At 44.7% G+C, this 20,483-nt stretch overlaps 2 protein-coding genes across 5 annotated transcripts in view; one reads left to right on the top strand and one right to left on the bottom strand.

Annotated features, from left to right (window-relative positions):
- Positions 1 to 20,483, bottom strand: part of LOC146868589 (uncharacterized) — a 1,503,661-nt gene that overhangs the window by 795,699 nt on the left and 687,479 nt on the right. For all 4 annotated transcript variants that reach the window (XM_085611695.1, XM_085611716.1, XM_085611705.1 and 1 more), the window contains 2 exons: positions 931 to 984; positions 747 to 791 (listed from right to left, as the gene is read on the bottom strand). In XM_085611695.1, the coding sequence (XP_085467821.1) occupies positions 747 to 791; positions 931 to 984 (99 nt within the window). The remainder of the gene's footprint in view (positions 1 to 746; positions 792 to 930; positions 985 to 20,483) is intronic.
- On the top strand, positions 6,128 to 9,210 carry LOC146868590 (zinc finger MYM-type protein 1-like). Its single transcript, XM_085611683.1, has 2 exons — positions 6,128 to 6,385; positions 6,831 to 9,210. Exon 2 carries the CDS (start codon positions 6,870 to 6,872, stop codon positions 8,982 to 8,984), a length of 2,115 nt encoding a protein of 704 aa, XP_085467809.1. The 5' UTR covers positions 6,128 to 6,385; positions 6,831 to 6,869; the 3' UTR covers positions 8,985 to 9,210.

Here is a 20,483-nt window from a genome sequence, read left to right as displayed (position 1 = left end):
GGGGCGGGTATGCTCAGACGTGAGTCCCGTGCTCTCCATGCCACTGGAATCATGCTATCCTGGCTGAAGAGGGGTGAAACCCCGAAACCGGTCCTAGGATGCTTGTTTCCAGTCCAGGGAGGACCTGGCCTGGCAGTTCGGGCTGGACTGTTCCCATTGGGCACAGGGTCAAGACAGATTTGCATATGGCTGGGTACAAACTGGAATGGCATGGTGAGCAAATAAACGATGGATTTAGGCCCAGATCTCTGTACTGGGGTGAATGTATGACATTGCTCTGCATTCTGTCCATCAATAGTTCTTTTTGCATTTGTCACCCCGAGTGGGACGGGTATGCTCAGACGTGAGTCCCGTGCTCTCCATGCCACTGGAATCAAGCTATCCTGGCTGAAGAGGGGTGAAACCCTGAAAGCGGTCCTATGATGCTTGTTTCCAGTCCAGGGAGGACCTGGCCTGGCAGTTCGGGCTGGACTGTTCCCATTAGGCACAGGGTCAAGACTGATTTGCATATGGCTGGGTCCAAACTGGAATGGCATGGTGAGCACAAAAACGATGGATTTCGGCCCAGATCTCTGTACTGGGGTGAATGTATGACATTGTTCTGCATTCTGTCGATCAATAGTTCTTTTTGCATTTGGGAGAGAAAAGGTCAGAGTAAACATTTTAGGGAATTAAGGGGGAAGCTTAAGTTTCAATGTCATTACAAGCATACACAGCCCATTACTTATAACACAACAATAACCTACCTGTGGGCCTCTGGGGCCTGGCAGACCTGGAGGGCCCAACTCCCCCTAGAAGACAAAAAATTTATTTTAAATAAAGGATGACGATCAAGATAAAAAAATAGGACTGTGAAAGTGGATCATCTGCATAGTCTTCCCCTCATTACAAACCGGAAAATATAACAGATATGAGGTTCTGCTCTGTTACCTGTGAGCCATTGACTCCTTGTTCTCCCACATTGCCAGGCTCTCCAGGGTCTCCCTGCACAAACAAAGAAAAGGTTATTGGAGACTTGCATATTGTAATGCCTGATACTGCATCGATAATGGCGCTGCACCTGCTTTTGTGAGTAGTACTAAAGACACCAAAGGTAGTCATGAACTCATAAGCCCTTTCCATCTCCGAAATTTGGCTAAAATTCTTTCGACCGTTTCCTGCAAAACTTCAGCTATCCAAAATTGTTATTACATATTTACAGAAGATTATTTTCATTTGTGATGCCATTTGAAAGAAATAGTTCACTGTCACGGAAAACAAACAAACTGCTACCTTGAAATCCAACTTCACTTTTGCAAAAATGTATTTATTGAACATTCTTCAAAAGAGCAAAAGACGAGGATCTGCCCCGGAGCATGAAACGGGGAATCCACCCTCTCTCAAGGAGAAACTGGCGAACCAATAACTCTTTAGGATCCAATGCACTATAAGACTTTAATCACTCATCCAACTCACTCACTCTCTGAAGAAGTAGGTGAAATATGCTGTGCTGAGTATGAGTGTGTTTTGCGTCAGCCTTTGCTTTGTGCTGGATCTAGCACCATGGTTAAATACTAGTTCTGAATATTTCGTATACAATGGCATCCGCATTCTGCATTTGAGAGACCACATGGTCTATAGGGCTGAAATGGAAATGGAAATCGAAACCACTGAATTCGAAATAAGAGGACGCCAATTTAAGGATCAAGCTGCTCAGGTCAGGGGTTTTTAGGCTCAGTCTGCCCCAAGTTCCTCATCAGCACTGCGATCTTGGACACACCAATCCACTGTCTCTACTTATGCTTGGAAAACCCTTTCTATATAGGGCATAGGTCTAGAAACACATGCATGCCATGTATGGTGAATTGCACAGCTACAATGGGGGAAAAAACAGACCAGTTTGGAACCTTACTTTACAATATCCGGTCACCATAGGGAACTTGATTACTACTCTGTGTTGTACGTTTTATAACCAGTTCGTTTATCACCAAAGGCCTCAGTGTGAGAATGTGGGAGTGTTACTATTATTTGGGGGAGTATTAATTCCACATAGTGTGGCTTTTACCATCCAATTCTGACTTTTCCTGCTGCGAAAAAAGGAGTTTCCACAATCAGTTACCACATATTTTCCATCTTTGCGACCCCTTTTCTCCACAGTACAATTTGAATTTGAATTTTAGACAGACCCGGCTTCCCCGGCTCAGCAGCAGTCCATCCCGGACATTGGGACTGCGTTCACTCACTGAGTACACTCAGATGTGGAGAGAGTCCACGGGCAGCACTCTCTCCGTCTTTTCCCAGCCTTAGCAACAGCTTCTCCGGATCCTACGGGCTGCCGGGCCTCTGAGTCGGGCCATGCATGTCACAGGGGGCAGGGCTCCAAGCGACTCCAAGCTGCCCACACCCCAACTCACAAGAGCTCAAGCACCAGGCACTGGGTGCCGCCCTCGGCTGCACAGCAGCGGTGCAGTTGCGGGGTAGCGATATAGGGTGACAGGAAAACACCAGCGGCGGTGCGTCCATTGGGGCGCAGGGGCGGAGCCCCACTTACCATGCACGCAAATCAATCCCCAGAGTAGACCGGCAGCAATGGCAATGCAAATGATGCATTGCGTCGGACATGAAGGGGGTGGGGCCGGGGGGCGAGCACAGTAACTTGAGACTAGTTGACAGACAGGCAGCGGCTCGCAATTTTATTGCGCATGCTCGAGTTTGTCTCACGACAAGCACGAGCATGCGCATTCGCCGCACTGTCTGCCACTGACTACTGTACTGAGAGGAGGGGGCCGAGAGGCCGAGGGTTGCCTCTGCAGCAGCCCCCCTCTAGGTATCCGGGCGAGCCCTATCCGTGCTCTTTCGCCAATCCAGGGCAGGCGCTGATAATGCAGCGTCTCTGGATTGGCTGAGAGCCTGCTACAGCAACGAGTAACTGCTAATTGGGTGCCGCGCACCTATGGCCAATCACTGTGGCTTATGTCTGAACACAGTGACAGTGATTGGCCATGAGGTGCGCACTCCAGCAGTCGGTCGCGTCATCACGCACGCGGTGGTGCGACACACTGTCTGCTCACAACCTCGTGGCGGCGGTGCGTTCAGAGGAGTCGACCCGTCGTGACTGAGTGACTCGTCGTCGTCGTGTGTGTCATCGTGAAAAGTACCTGGGCTGAAGTAAGTACTGTATGAGAAAACAATAAGGAAATATGTACTAGGCGGCCGGCCTGTAGCTCTTACACTCGCCATGCTTCTGGGACAACACATAGGAGATGGCAGCCCTGTTTCGGCAGCTTGAGCTGTTTTATTATCATCTGTTGTAAAATATTGCCGCGATCTTCACCAAAGGAAGGATTGTGAAGACCGCCGTATAAACCGCAGTGATGAATATAAATGAGCGAGCAGCTCTGAGACTCACTAAAATATGCATTTTAATGGGGAGAGGGCGTAAATTGAATTTCCCATGTGCTACAAATCCCTAATGGCTCGTCGACATGTTTGAATATATTTTCATGAATGCAGAGAGGTTGAGTTCTGAAGTGGGTCCACGGATGCGTGAGTGGAAGGATGACTGAGTGTATATGTGGAAAGACCAGATTTCGAAGACCAAAAACAAGCTACTGACATATGCATGTAGGAGTCCAAAAAGCCGTGACTACAGGCCCAGAAAACAGCTCCTCTTTCGCCACATCAATGAAAACTTCGATAGGATGTCACGAACGAGCAGCGGGGTGGCCATCGCTGTATGGAATGAACCGATAACTCCCTCAGAACTCGGCAATCTATTCATCCATTCAGAATACTGACCACTTCTAAAGTCAACATCTCTCAGACGACAATGGAGCAAAGCACTCTGGAGAAGAGCTGTGTTGGAACGTGGGCAGTCAGGGTCGGCTCAAATTATTATAATGAACGTCAATAATCACCGGTGTCCTGGAACTTAGCCTCCATATTGAGCCTACAATTAAGCACCAAGAGTACCCTTTTAACGCGGGCACCTAAGGGTAGCAAAGTTGAGAAGTCCAATCACACTGTCTGACTGCGAGCTCCCCGACCCCGCGCTGTTAACGTGCATCAATCAAACTCCTCACTCACGCCATTCCTCCACGCCTAACTCACGCCTTGTTTTAAAAATGTATTAAAGACGATGGGGACGGTAGTCTGTCCTCCATGGCTATGGAGACAGCGACCCACATGATCGGGTGTTTGTGTAGTGTTTTTAAAAATAATGAAATGGCGACAGCGTCCTTGGTGTGAGCATGCCTGTGGATACAGGTGGAAGGCGTTACCTTGGGCTGCGCCATCTTCACACGCAGAGTGGCACACACTCTTTTCCACACAGATCAAACGTGCTCCTTGCCGTCTGTCTTCTGAATGATTTCATGGAGCTTCGTTCATTGCAACCCTACTCATGAAATTATGACACTGGACTCTGCTTTTCCACTGGCTTCTTCTTTTACCGCCCAATCTTTTCCGCCTCCCCAGGCCATTTCCACCAGCAATGGGCTTTTATTCCCAATCATGAATTGAAAAAAAGTTCGAAAGAGGCTTTGCCTCTCAAATTGGTAAAAGGCTGTTTAGTAAAAAAACGCATCAAGCACAGTTAGTTAAAAACGCATCAAGCACAGTTAGTTAAAATGGTGCTAAACGTACTTATGAATCTCATAACTGTCTGATATACTAATAGTGTGGCATAGAATTTTGCTTTATGATCTGGTTACCCATAGACATTGGCAAGCGTAACCATTCCCTCCAGCTGACCCCGAACAATGAGTGACCTCCCTGCTTTCACCATCCTAGAATGTGGAATCTTCTTGGAAATGTTGTAATTGTATGCGTGGTATTATGTGCGTTGCAGAGTCGCAACTAGAGCCAAATTTCGGGGGGGGGGCTGAATCTTTTAAGCAATAGGCAGAGTGGAGCTGCAGGGGCTCTTAGAAGGGGTGAAACAACAGCGAGGCCTCATTAACATGCAAATGGTTTTTTAAAGACCTGTGAAGTGCTCGGGTGCGGCTGTGTGTGCGCCGGGATGCTGTCTCAGCCCGGGCTTCCACACGCGACGGGGGGGGGGGGGCTGGCTGAAGCCCTGTGAGTCCAATGGGTGTTGCGCGCCTGCGTTGTAATAACGTGTGCTAAGCAACGCGCTGTAATGACATACAACCAGCAGCTGTATTATGAAAAGGAGAACAAAGCAGCTCCTCGACTACAAAATAGAATCGTGACTCCCTTTGTTTTCGCTTTGCTCGGGGATTGATATTGTACGCACCGGGATGTATCAGAAAGTTAAGGGGATCCACATTCTCCCCAAGGAGGTGAATCTTCTGGAGAAAGGCCATTGACACCTCTCTAGCATGGACACACAATGTGCGTCTTTTCATGGGAAAACTTAAACCCACCCTGCACGTTCTAAGTCAAACATTTAAAGGTGTCCTAGTCCTAACTGTCTAAGTAAGCAGCAATTCATGCTCCAGCAAAGCTTAACTCCAAAAAAACAGGATAGAAAATAGAAATGCATATGTCCCACAATTATGTGATAAACCGATAGGGCGTATGTTGGGCGCTTGTGAGCTAGGAGCAAAAACAATGTGTGTGTACGAAGAATGGTTGTATGCGCACTTTCTCTGTCCATGTACACAACCGAGCGATGAGGTGGGTTTCAGCTGGGTGTGCAATTTATCACCCCAACTAGGATTTATAGTTTATAGCTGCACAACCCGAAATAAAATAAAGGAGCAAAACGCTGTTTTGAAGCAAAATCCGGTAGATTTACAGATTTTAGAGACAGTTCTCAAGGGGAGCTCTTGAAATAAATGCTTGAAGATCTGCACCAGTACCGGTGCAGCATGCACGCCAAGCTTTTCACACTATGCCCATGCACACTGACTGAACTACTCGCACACTCTGTCCGGGTGGGTCAAGCTCCTTGCAGATTCACGACGAGACGCAGTTTCACGCTATTTTTTCACGTTGGACTACTACCAGTGTTGCACTTCTTAATGTATTGATTAAAGGATAATTTGAATTTAAAATTGTGATCTATTGTATTCCATAAAGATACTGAAAGCTAAAGATCATATCATTATTACATTTAAATGTAAGCAGGTTCCAATGGATAATTTTAACGTAGCAGACTAAAAAAAAGTCTGGTTTCCCCGAACATCAAACAAAATAAATATTTTAAGAACACTGTAGTTATTTTATGTTAACTTGAAGAACTGACGCTGGTAAAATTCATTGGGATTACTTGTATTTTAAAAGCAATGCTTGTCTAGTTACAGCACGTTATTTTTATTTTCAGCACCTTCTAAAGCTTGACAACCCTTACCAAATTTTTGGTCATATTTCCGGCGAAGAACAAGACCTCCTTTGCTGCTCTTTCACCCCGGCTACGACCCAGCAAACACCAGAGTTAAAGGTAAGGAAACTGATGCTATTTTTTTTTTAGATTGGAGTTAGAGCTATGTGTGTGGTCACTGTACATGGTGGTTGGGGTAGGCACACATTCTGAACATTGTACCCTCAGTAGATGGAATTTACTAACAGCCTTAGCCCTGTGATTTGGCCAATAACGGTTGTTAACAGCACTGCTGTTAACAACCGTTATTGGCCAAATCACAGGGCTACAGCACTAACTATCCCTTGCCTTGTTCAAGGCCCTCAAGCAGTGTCTGTTTCAGTGCCTTCAGCAACCACTATGGCACACAGAGGCAGCAGGCAGTAAGGCTGTATTTTTAGCAGTCATGTTGTGCAAAGGGGAGCTGTTGGAGATTTATTGCGATACTGCACAAGATATATGTATTTATACTGCAATTTTATATTATTGCACCGCACCTTATATGTTGTACTTTGATTATTGGCAGGTTTCTTTAATATATATTGGTAAGGCCAGCATCGTCATCATGAATACAGTACAAGAGCTGATTACAAGGTCATTCCAGGCACGGCCACTTCAAGAGAAAATAGATTTAAAGCAATTGGGACCTCATCGGCCTGACCTAAAACTACAGCAAACTTCCCAGGACAGAGGAAAAATGTCCACACGTACATTCTCAAACGCCTGGTACACAAAAGCTGATTGGCTTACAGGGTGCCCTTTAAGAAATTCTCTGTTCTGCTTCCCCTGCTTGCTGTTTGGTGGTGAGTTTTCTTGGACAAATCAAGGAGTAACAGACTTGAAGCATTTGTCTGAAAAAATAAAGAAGCATTCACGCACAAGAAAGCATATGGAAAACCTGACTAGACTGGGAATGTTGGGGGAAGATGCTCCGATTGAGCAGCAGATAAGTGATGCATACCGCAAAGCAATACAGAAACACAATGAAACAGTTGATAGGAACAGACAGATTCTATCCAAAATAATTGATTGCATTCGTTTCTGTGGTGCTTTTGAACTGGCATTGCGAGGCCATGATGAATCGGAAGGTTCCCCAAATCCTGGAATATTCAAAGGCCTTGTGGATTTAATAGCAAGCATAGACAAGGATATGGAAGCACATTTAGCACGTGCTACAGTCTTTAAGGGCACCTCTAAAACAATACAAAATGAACTTCTTGACTGTATGCTCGAAATTATGAGAAGCCATATTGTGCAAGAATTGCAAAACACAGACTTTGTGGCTATTCAGGCTGATGACACCACTGATGTGGCCACTAAAACACAGTCCGTATTAGTGTTTCGATACATTGACAATGACAGACAAGTTGTGGAGAGGTTCTATGGTTTCACACATTTAAGAGACTCTAGTGCAGAAACCATTACTGCAGCTATACTGCGTCAACTGAGCTTAATTTTTCCAGAGCTGCCTCAAAAAAAAAAACTTATTGCGCAAAGCTATGATGGTGCGTCCGTAATGAGTGGAAGCCTTAGTGGAGTACAAAAGAGAATTCGAGATGTGTACCCTAATGCTCATTATGTGCACTGTTACGCTCACCAACTTAATCTTATTATGCAACAGGCAGTATCAAAGATCACCGAGACACGGATTTTCTTTCAGGATATAGGAGGCATGGCAGCATTCTTCTCGCGTTCCCCCAAAAGAACAGAAGCACTTCATGACATTGTAGACAAAAGCGTTCCAAGGGGATCCTCAACTCGTTGGAACTTTAACATCCGTACAGTCAACCTAATCTATGAACATAGAGAGGACCTTCTGAAATGTTTTGAAGCCATAGAAGCCAATGATGAGTTTGATTACAAAAGTCAGATTGAAGCCCATGGCTTTGGTAGAACACTACAAGACAGAGAGTTTCAGTTCTTACTGTATTTATTTCATGATATAATGCTAGCTGTCGACCTGTTATACAATCAGTTACAAGCACGAGAGATAGATACTGTCAAAGTGCAAGCATATACTACTATGTTTGTACAAAGCATAAGCAAAGTGAGAGATGGGGTTGACAATTTAGAGAGCAAACTGCCAGAGAAATATTTTTTCACAAACCACAGGAAAAACATCACCACTATGGTCCGAATTGCAAAGGAGATCTGTGACATTGTAATTGTGCAGGCACGAGAGCGTTTTTCTTTCACTAAACATTTGGTGAGTGCCACATTATTGCAAAGTCAACAGTTTGCCAAATATGATGAATCCTTCCCGGAGCGTGCTCTGAATGAGGCTGTGGGAGCTTATCCTATGCTCAATAAAGAAGAGCTGAGAACTGAGTTGACTGTACTGTACGGAATGCCTGTGTATCGGAAGGCCACAAGTGCCTTGTCTTTGCTGGCTTTAATCCATAAACTTAACATGGAAAAGTCACTTGGAGAGACAGTGGCTTTACTTAAAATTGTCATAACCACTCCTATGACAACAGTCGAGGCAGAACGATGTTTTTCAGCCTTAAAGAGGATTAAGACATTCCTGAGAAACACCATGCTTGAGGAAAGACTCAATGCTTTGGCAATGCTCTCTGTAGAGAGCAAGCTAGTTCAGAAAATCCCGGACTTTAACACTAAAGTTATTGAAAAGTTTGCTGCTCTTAGAGAGAGACGGGCTGATTTCATTTACAAAAAGTAAACAATGTTGAATGCTGCTACTTTGCAACCAGTTTAGTTTGTTAAATAAAAAACATCTGTGAGTGAGGTACTCAGAAATGCATTGTATCTCGAAGTCTGTTATGAAGCTCTGTGGTTATACACTGAATAAGCAGCTACCTATGTTATATGACATCTCTTTATTAATGTTATAACTGCACTTTCACAATTGCTTTATTAACCTTCCTGCTTTCTCAAATTTGCTTGAAAATGCACCATTTCTCTTCTCTTTTTTCAAAATTTTCTCGGGGGGAGAACCCCCCCGAACCCTCCTTATAGGGGTTCGGGCTCGCTCGCTACGCTCGCTCGCTACGGTGAAGTATACCAATCATTTTACGCCCCACCACTTTAAAATGTCACCAGCCGCCCCTGGAAAACACGCCACACTCCTTAAAGTCTCAGGTCAAAGAATGCGGTCTAGCACGACAGACCCTGTTGACTGAGTGATATATAGGACATCATGCCTCACTAGACCTCTGGCAGATGTTATATGAAATAGATAATACACATTTCTCTTTTGTGTACAGTTTTATCTCCTAAAATGACTATTTCTTACTATCTGGTACATTGCTTTTTTGACTTTTTGTAAGATACTGAGTGGTAGGATCTTAGACCGTCCCATGCTTTTCAATATAGAAGCAGGTAGGATATGTTCATCGATAAAGACCTGGTGAGTGAAAACCCTCAAAATGTGAGCTCCTTGAGGGAAAGGAACAGCTCCGTTCCCTTTGGATATTCATATAAAGGGCCACACGTGTTCTGTATCCTCTCCAGCCCTTAGGAGCAGGAGGCAAGGACACTTGGGGGAGGAAGCTCAAAGGATAGTGATGTGGCCATGAAACATGCCTCAGAAGTGCAAGTTAGTCTCGAATAATCGTAGGGACCTGCCAAAATGAAACTATTCTCATCCGTCAGCCTATTGAATGAACTAGACCAGGAAACGCATGCCCAGAACTCATCATTACAGACAGTGGAATATGTTTCTGTCTAGACTTTGATATCGTCATTTGGCTCATGGTGGGACAGCAGTGCTACCGCTGGTCTCTGATTTGAACAGAAGGTGTTCGAGGTGGCAGTACGTACAATCAATGATGACCACGAGGTTATCTACTCCCACCAATGTGATATTGTAAAATGATTTGTGGATTTTCTGCGACGTTATATAATTTGGGAAATACGGACATACCAGAAGCTGAGGATGACGTTCTTTGTTCACTAGCATGTGAGCGATGTTCCGCTTAGCAATAAATCGCCTGGGGGTGATAGCCTTCCCAGTGAGATTTAGAAGATGGTTCAATGTAATGTGGCCACAATGTCACATACATTTTAAAGAAGCTGGGGAAATAAGCTCTTTACACTCATTCTCAATGAAAACCTCAATACCTATGATCCTAAGACTGGGCAGAGCTCAGCAGGATGTTCTAACTTCTGGCTGATAGCCTTTATCAGCACTGACATGAAGGTGTTCGCAAAGGTTTTGGCAGCCAGATCGCTTAATGTCATTCCTTCAATAATTCACAGCTACTAAGTGGGCCTCCTCCCTGGCCTATCTTCTAGGCATCACCTTTGTATGTTATTGCACCTGCTGTGTGTCTCTGTGGGTTCCCTCTTGCAAACAGTGTCCCCATCCCTGACTTGGAGAAAGCCTTCGATTGATTGGAATGTCGCTACCTCTTTACAATCCTCAATCGGTTTAATCTACAGAGCAATTTCATTGATAAGATCTGCTGGCTATATGGTGATCCCTAAGCTCAAGTAACGTGGCAACTTCTTGTCAGAACCATTTCCCATATGCAGGAGCATTAGACAGGGCTGCGCCCTATTGCCCCTGCTATTCTTACTAGCAGCCGCATTCTGTGCAGGTAACAGTGGTGGGGCTGGGTGGGGGGATTTCGAGGGGCAATGCCGAGGGAAAATAACTATTGCATTTTCCCCCTGCATCGTCCCTCGAAATCCCCCCCCCTGCCGCCCCCCACTGCTATTACCTGCACAGACCGTGGCTGCTCACTAGACCTGAAACCGCTGGCTATTCACCATCTTTAAGCAGACCCCATGACGGTCTCAATGCCAGTCTTAATGACTCCTATTGTGACGCGTTCAGTTTTGACATATTGAGACCTGCTACAAAGCCTAACATTGTCAAAATTGATTTTTGTCATTGGTGCTATCAATCAGGCTCCCTTCCTCCACATCTTCTGGGCACATTTTGAGTTTGGAGACACACATGCATCCAAACTCCCTCTCACTGATGCAATGTATCCTGTGGGTAGACCCCTACTAGACCTACTGACAATATTGAACTCTATCTATGTGTCTTTGAAAAGAGATCCAAATTTACACTTGGATTCTCTAATATGGCATAATGCAAAATTGTAGGTAGGCAACCATCTCATTCATTGGAAAGACTGAGGTGCTAAAGGTGCAGTGACACTTGACTAATTTATGTCTGTTGATGTGTTTCATCCCTTTCCTTTGAGGATCTGTGCTTGGAATTTGGTTTAGGTTGACAAGTGCATTGTCTGAAACGTATCGTGGGTATGTCCATGTACCCATTATCTTTCTTTACCACCCATGCCTATCGCAGGACATGGGTCTCACACAAAGGGGTAGCATACCTGGCTCTACAATACAATTATAGCAGACTTATTCTCCAATCCCATCCAGAAGGGAATCTGAGTTATGTGACAAACTAACCTTTCATTGGAATGCACAAAAGATAAATGGTACTACCTTTCGGAAATGTGTGACCATAGATGGCAGGAGTCCCGGCTCAAGTTCACATTTTATAAAATTCTACGTACATTTTATTGGACACTAGTCCATTTGATCAGATCGGGAGTGAGACGCGACTCACTGTGCTGGAGATATGGCCTGGAGGAGGGCAACCTCTGTCACATCTGATGCGCCTGCCCAACCGTCTTCAGTTACTGATCTGCAGGCTTGGACACTGACTGTTTCTAGCACTATCCCCTTACAAATATGACTGAAATTAGCCTGGTACTCGCTGTTTCCTACATCCAGGACATACCCTCTTACTGGCAGCAATGAGTGTGATACTTGAAGTTTAGAACACCACTCACACACAAGAAACAGCTGAGAGAGCTCTTTTCATCAGCTTCTTTTGAGAGGCTCATCTACAGAGCACAGGATTAGGGTATAGAATAGGATCCGTGGTCCTTTGCTAGATAGCGGGTGATACTCTAGCAAATGTACAATAACAGATTCTGAATGGGTCCCTTGCTCTACTGACTATACAAGTCCAAACCAGTAGTATAATGGCAGCTGCCATCCCTGATATTCCCACAGGTCTTTTACTATAATCCCAGCAGGAATCTAACCACATGCTGCACACCCATTGTAATCAGTCGTAACAGTACACTTCCTATCTATTTATGCTACACAGGTACTTGGGGATTGGAAGAATGTCTCAGTCTTCATTTCTTCTGACCTGAATGTTCATAAGATGAGCTCTCCCCCTCACATCCCCATCATCCCTAAAGTGTGGCCTTCTGAAATACCCTACTGGTTTACTCACCCCTTTGCCTCCCCAGTCCCCACCATCTCTCCTGCTCTGGTGCCCAATCCCTTAAGGCTCGCTCACAAGTAGATGCTATCTATGGCCCAAACTACTACCCCATGACAGGGCTTTTATTATTGTTATGACTCTCTTGGTAATGTGCTTTGTATACCAGACTATGTTTTATTGCCAGATCTGATGATGATGATATATATCTGCACACTTGTAAAACATTAAAAAGAAAAACTTTAGAAAAATGCCAGTGTTCTCCTATGAGGCAGTGGTTTTCAAAATACCCTAAGAAGCAGCTGAACATCTCGTTTCATACTGAAACAGATTGAGCCCACTGCCCCTTCACACACACACACACACGCAGACACACACACACACACACAGACACACACACACTAGAGTGGACATATCACATTTGGGTTTTTATTTATAAATCCTTTCTGAGCAAAACGGTTTTACATTCTTGCAGCAGCAAATGTCTATTCCCAAAGACTGCAAAAGACTATTATCCTTTCAGAATTGTTCGTCAGTCCTGGTGCTCCAAATGCCCCGACATTTCCAAAAGATCTTTTGTTAGACTTAAGCCATAGACTGAAATAGAAGATTGACTTTTCTACCCTACCTCTCAGCAACAGTCAAAAGTCCTGCCACACCTTTATAAGATTCTGAATATCTTTCCTCTGTTGACCCTAAAGCTCTCGAAGTATCAGTGACGGATTCCAGGATGTCATAAAATTGATAGCAGTGGGAAATGGCCTCAATTGGTCTCATCAGCGAAGTCCTAGCCACATTCCAACCCCAGTGATCAGATGAGTTTTCTTCATACATACCGCTTTTAGGTCTTGCCTAGGCAGCGCTTGCGGTGTCTCTCCGAGACATGCTGTATTCAGGATAGGGGCATTAAGCTACGCCCACAAAGTTTATTGGCTCCTTCTAGCGTCTTTCGGAGTTCTAGTTATTTCATTGGTTTACTTTGTGAGTCATTCCTCCTTCCTGTTTAGTACCTCCATCTCGCCTGTTGCCTCCAATGAGGGCAGCCCCTTTTACATGTAACATTACTCTGTATGTTTTATTTACAGTTTCAAAGCACTCTTTTGTTAATCACTTTTTTGTCGTAGCTGGTGTTGCAGGCACAGCTACACACTTCCCCCAACCCTGACTCATCAGGTGCTTCTGAGGGAGCCTGCTCTGTGCACTTCTCCCTCCTGCATTGGCACACAAGCATTTGTATCTCAAGGCGCAGGGCATATTATAAGCTTAATCTTTAACATAGAAATGCTTTTTATAGAGTTCACGCCAAGACTAGAACACGGTTCCCCAGGTCCAAAGTTGGCAGCTCTGCTTATTATGCTGCAGGTATAGATACGCACTTCCCCCAACCCTGACTCATTAGATGCTTTAGAGGGTGCCTATTCCTGCACTTTCCCCTCCTTCATTGACACACACACCATTTCAGCAGACCCGGGCCAGGTGCACTTCCCTTTTCCACTTGTTTAATGGAGCTCTCGTCATCGTCGTATTTGGGCATGAACTCTATGGCTTGAGAGCGCTGGCGCTGCAGTGGTAGCCAGCATGTGCTGTGAGTGTGCTTTAAATAACATACTCTTCCCAATTGGCAGCAAGCAACATGCCAGCAGGCTAGGTTGCTCCTCTGTGCAGCTTGCCTGCCTCCCATAATTGTGAGAGTGCGGCGGGAGCCGGTACCGGCGGCTAGAGATGGTTCGGAGGTCCCAGTGTTGCTGGCTGTGTCTCACCTGACATGTGGCTACTTGGCAGGTATGTATTTCACAAATGCAGGCTGCTACGGTGACAAGTGTCTGTGCTGTTCTCCGTCCTTGCGGTGCTGGCAGGGGCTGATGGTGCCAATGGCGACATTTCTAAACTGTCACGGTTCTCTCCATGCGCCTTCTCTCTCTTTGAGAGAGTTGTTCCATATCAATAGAAAGGGTGTGATGTTGACAATGTGGCAGCCTACACGTGGGAGCAGTGGTTTGCTGTGTACAACAGTTCTGCGTGAGGAGTTTTGCTTCTGCAGGAAACAAGTTGCAGTGTGTTTCGGTGGGTTGGTTTGTGCACCTATAATTCACTGTTTTCAAATTTCCCTCCTCTCTGGCAGGGCCCCGTGTTCAGCAGGCAGCAGCTCAGCTTTTCTCACGAGTCCCTGACGCCTTTGTAGCTCATGAAGTTGGCTGCCGACCACTTGTTTTATCGAGCCCCTTTGTTGCAGCTCGCATGTTCATTATGCACAGACTGATATGAAATGGGCAAGTGAAGCAGGGATCTCGTGTAAGCTGTGTGCAGCAGGTCCATACCTGTTTCTTTTCCTTTGCATTTTTGTGATTTTAGTTTATTTGCCCCATAATAGGTGCAGAACTACAATAACGAGAATACAAAGAAAACAATAAGGTTTTATGGGCGACACACCCGGCACGGGTCCCGACAGAGCGATGGCTTGTGGTATAATTTAAAGTCAACAATAGTTTGCATGCCAGGACCGACAGCCCCAGGTGTATATTTGAAGAGACACAACTACAAGTCCCAGAATGCAGAGTGTTGTTGGTTAAAATGCCAGAAGTAGCAGCTGGTGGCTGATGGTATTGCCCATTTTCATTTATTCCATCTAGTTTTCATTTTTCTAATTGTAAATTGTTCCCTTCCCCCACTAAGTCATCACACCACTTCCCTTATTTCCCACCAGTAGTGGCTGGTCTAAGGAAAATGTTGTGAGGTGGTGCAGTGCAGGGGGGTCAGCACCAGGGGGCTAAAACAATTTTCTTTTAAACGTACCTGCCAGTCTCCTGCTTGCCAGTCTTCTCCTCTGGGCACAGGCTGAAGCTCCCAGCTTCCCCTGCGGCCAATCCCAAGGCTGCTGTCACCATGAGAATAGTGTCGGGATTGGGGTGAGCTGGCTTGTTTTGCGCTCCATCAGGAGCTGGGAGCCTGTGCCTGCTGATCTCTCCATCCAGCAACACAGCTGGGTTGGAGAAATGTCAGTGCGCATGATCGTTTGGTCGTCCTAAGATGGCCGGCCAACCAGTCATACACACTGACCGCAAGGCCCGCCACTCCTCCTCCCCCTGCTGTTGCCCCGCCCCAGGACTCAGTCACAGGACGAAAAATAAAATGATCTGCATTAAGATAATTATTATTTTTTTTGCCTCAGCGGGCACTGGGGCAATGCTCCTCCGCCACAGCAGAGGAACCGCCCTTGCTTCCCACAACTGTCCTACATCTAATTTCACTCCCTCTGCGCGTTCTGCTCAAACATACATTTCCATAATTTATAGCGTGCACTTTCTTTCTCTAAATAAAAAGCAGTATCATTTATACACCAATAGCTCTAATTTTACAAATGCGAGACCTATTGCATTGTAATTGCTCGTTATAACTTGTCTCCCTGTAGAGCTCAGGGGGTCTGCTTACCTGCCTTACAAAACCACCTCCAGAGCCCGGGTTCAAGAAAGAACAAGGTCCAAGGCCTCCATTTTCCATCAGGCAGAAATCAAGCAGCCTTATTGCATTCTCCAAGTCCAGCAGTGTCCTGATTTACAGATGGTAATAGCCCGAAGATAGAGTAGTAATTTGGCCGCTGTTGGTGGGGGACCCTCCGCCTAGCTATACTAGGTTACCATGCTGGGGCCTTCCTAACCTTTCCACAGGTATTTTCACTAGCTTAAGCAATGCTAGAATGCAGTCCTCTTGGAGGTTTTTGAAAATAGTCCAAACTGTCAACTGCTGGAGCTGTCAAAGCCTGCCCATAGGCGTGTCTGTCAAATTAGCATAATTCTATGTCAGGACTCGGAATCGAGGATTAGGCAATTCTTTCTTCCATTTTATTAAACAGCAGCCATTTTAACACTTAACATTCTTCGGAAAAATTTCCCATAAACTATAGCGAACATGCAGTATTAATCCATAGCAACAGTCCACCAATCAGGTGTTAGCCTTGCTTGCTGATAACCGCTATTGTCCCTCGTCGAAATCCCTCTTTCTGCACTGCTGCAGCCTCTAATTAAGTGTGGAGTTCACTCCCCCCTTTTCTATTTCTTATAATATTGCTTGTTTGCAGTATGTACTACTTATTCCATTTTAGAATGTTGCCATGATGTATTTTGCAATGTTTTGATTGTATTTGAAGGTTTTGGCTTGCTTGGTAACGGCCGCCGGAACGCTTAGTCGTCCCTTTGCGGCCGTCTCTGTGGTTTTGTGACGGGACAGGGAAGCACAGCAGTCCGCTGGCCGCTAGAGGGCGTGCCTTCCTGCTGTTAAGTCTCAGCAGAGACATGGGCGTAGAGCACGTCAGTTACGTCCTGTTGCCGAGCGCCTCGGCCACCGTGCACAGTCCCAGCCAGCCTGGAGCCTGACATCCTGCGAGGTAAGATTGCAGTGTGGAAGCTGCTTTTGTGTGCAGACTTGCCCAGGCTGGTGAAAAAGAACCCATTTTCATACGTAAGGGTGTCAGTCTGCTGTGAATGCCTGATTTTGGCCTGGGGTTCTTTCCCCCGGTCATAAAGGCCTTTTTATCTCGGTGTGCTAGTCTAGCCCAGTTTTTTCTTTCACCCTTCAGGGTGCCCATATTGGCTGGAGTTAATCCAGTGTTGCCGACTCCCTCTTACCTGGTGATCCCCCCACCCTTGCTTTACTCTCCTCAGTTGTTACCTAAGCCTATCCATGGAGGAGGAGGACTAATATGAGGAGAAGGATGTTCAGTACTTCCCCATCACAGATGACTTCTGTAACGCTGTGGACGCCTCCATAGGGAGGTCAATTTCGGAGGCAGTGGCCCATCTTGAGAAGTGGCTCATTGAGCTGGCACACATGTGCCTTCCACCCCTCCCTCAGAGGGAAGACCTCCCTGGGCCTTCCGCCCTTAAGTCTCAGGAGCGGGCCACTGATGCTCCCCCAAGGAAACCCCGCAAGCGAGCCCATTCCGATGGGGTTGATCTGGACGTATTCGCCAGGCTTAAACAAGCCTATCAAGATGCTAGGACCCCCTTCCTCAGTTGGACATACAGGCGGAACCTGAATACAAAGCACAAGGCTAGCGGAATCCCACTATGACAGCACCGGATTTTAGAGTAACTCAATATAATAATATGGTGAAAAAGATTATTTATTCACCAGGAGTGTGCACTTTTGGTTAGCACCTGGTCGCTGTTATCGGACGGGGCTGGTGCCTCCCTTTTACTTTCATCTGGATACTGAATCGGGTATCCCACGACAGGACAAACTCGCCCTTATCATTGGAGGAGTTTACATATAGACCCACTAAAAATCCAGAAATGCTAGGAAAACTAGTAAAAATAAATGTTTTTTTTTTAATAAATGAAGACGATGTGAAAAAAGCCACAATTCTGCTAGCAAAAGAAGTTCCAGTAATGGCCACTTTGAATGATTGTAAACTATTTGACTCTTGTAAAGGGAGAGAACCAACTTTTCATGACCTACTTTGCAATTGTGGTGACCCTTTTGTTACCTGGTGCTCTGGTCAGGTTACAGGGGAGTAGAGAAGAGCTACAGCAGACTGAAGCTGCTTAGCAATCTTTCCCTAGCTTCCTCAGAATGGTCCTCAATTTAGCCACCCACACTTGAGTTTAATTTTTTATCATTCAAGGCATCCCACAGCAGGTTAATCATCATTCCACAACAAGAGTTTACGTGGAAAAAATGCCATATAGAGGAGGGTACAACTACTGTTTTTGGTGCTGTGACGTTTGGTTGCTTATAATTGAAAGGAAGAATGAAGTACTGTACGTGGTTGTAACAAAGCTTAGCTTAAATGGAGTTTTAAAGAAGCAAAAATGTGTTGTGTCCACGAGTCATCGAAGAAGAACACTTGAACAAGTGTTATATTTTTTTCAAAAGTCGATAATGACCTAATTGTTGTTATGACGATGATTTAGATTTGGCAGGATCCCAACTTGGTAAAAGGATGGAGTCTGGATTGGTTTCAAACTCGAAGCCTGCCAGTATAGGATGTGTGGCGAGAACGTTGAGTGCATCTGGACTGTGTTATTTAGGTGTTAAGAGTCGGAAATATCCCCTTCTCAGCTATTAAAAACATGCTAGAGTGAAGGTAACCTTCCCTCCGTGGAAGTAGTATTCCAATAATTAATCGAAGCTGAAAGTATTACGATCTGTCATTTTTATCGGTACTTGAGAATTAGGGTAAATTGAGTCCAGAATGAAGAGAAATGTAACAGGAGGATAACATGTGTACTTTATGTTTTAACCATCTTTCGTAAATGGATATTACTTTGCATTTTACCCATTTTTGTATTAAAGATTATAGTTTAACGACTTGTACAATACAAATAAACCTAAAATTACAAGCCCATTAATTTAACAATCTACGTTTTGGCACATTTTTCATATCTGAAAGCAAATACTGTATCTAAAAATATCAGGTGAGAGGCTAGTGAAAGGGAGGTCATGGATACATGGAGAGGAATTGTAAAGGGTAACCACAAGGTAAAGAAAAGTCCTGGAATCTAGATAAAAGTAACTAAGATAGCAAAAACAATAATAACATGATATTAACATCATTTAAATAGCACATTCCATTACCTAGTTTGTTTCAATATTGGATGGTAGCAATCGATAAAAGGCGGAGTCAGTCCAGCTGTAATTGTTCGGTTCCTTATTTATTTCTAAATTGGAAGCCTTAGCCCGCCCCAAGGTATTTGTTGCAGTAGCGGATAGAATCAATTAACAGAACTTATCACTTAGACCTACCACACAAACAGATTTAGGATGCTACAAGCCAGGTCTTCAGTCTCTTCTGAAAAGTCAAATTTTGACTATGCAGATGTTGGCCCAAAGTAAGGCCGTTCCACAGCTTGCTTGTTATGTCTCAATGCTTGAGGTCCTGTCCTTAATCTGCGGAAGGAGCAAGAGTGAAACAGACTGCCTGAACCTCAGTCTTTGGCAGTTTGAAGCGAGGACGGATGAACAAGTTGCCGCACATGGGTGATTTCTTTGCATTTGTTATACGACTATGGCTATGGATATGTCAGTTACAGGCGGCGCAATTCTGTAGAATTGTTCATAACAGAATGTGGTTGTTAATCACGAGTATGAGCCGGAAACAACATGGGGCACATTTGGGCTCATGATAACTTATGCATATGTTGCTGCAATGATATATGATTTGAGAATATAATTTGTCTAAATCGAGCACGATGCGGCATGCAGCATTCTTATGATAGTGCAAATACATAGGAATCGACAGCGTAACATGGGTGCATTAGTCGATTGCTGCTTTTTCTTTACCAATTGTGTGCGTGCTAAGTGGATGTGCATCAAACATGCACATATTATTGCCAAAGACCATGTTCTAACGTGTCTTAACTGGTAGGGACTTCAGCGATTTTAGAAGAGGTAATGAAGGTTATTCCATAAGTACCGTTTGTTACAATTGATATTGGTCTTGTTTTTTAAAATGCATGCGCCAAACTTTATCATTTGTATACATTGAGGAATATGAGGATGCATTCAGGTTTCTAGTCAAAATTTGTGAACACACTGTTGCCACAATATTGGCACACATTATGAGGTAATATATGTATTTTACGGCTGCCTTCTGGTTGTGGGTTTTGGATACCACAATGGTGAGCCCGGTTGCAAGTGTAGACGAATATTGGAGCACATCATTGTTTGGAAATGGAAACGCATGTGTAGTGAAAAACAAATCCAGACAATGATATGTAATATGCATGAGTATGGTTTGCTCCCTATTATCACCCAGCCCACCCCAAATGGATATGCGATTATTGACCTGTCAATGTTAGATGTACTTTTAATGTGAATACATAAAATCTTTGTGACTGTTGTTCTGTTTGTTAGAAGCACCAATAAAGTGATTTAAAAAAATTGAAATCACTCTATTGCATAAACAAGTGAAGAGATGGAGTTTCATAAATCTCTTTTGCCAGCACTTTGGATTGCGTATTT

Source organism: Triturus cristatus, chromosome 1_2, assembly GCF_964204655.1.
Source record: "Triturus cristatus chromosome 1_2, aTriCri1.1, whole genome shotgun sequence".
Classification (NCBI taxonomy): domain Eukaryota; kingdom Metazoa; phylum Chordata; class Amphibia; order Caudata; family Salamandridae; genus Triturus; species Triturus cristatus.
Note: the sequence above shows the minus strand (reverse complement) of the source record. Positions and strands in the feature narration are given on the sequence as shown.

Excerpts from the sequence above, each read along its gene's own strand:
- LOC146868590 (XM_085611683.1), top strand. The coding sequence starts at position 6,870 with ATGAATACAGTACAAGAGCTGATTACAAGGTCATTCCAGGCACGGCCA.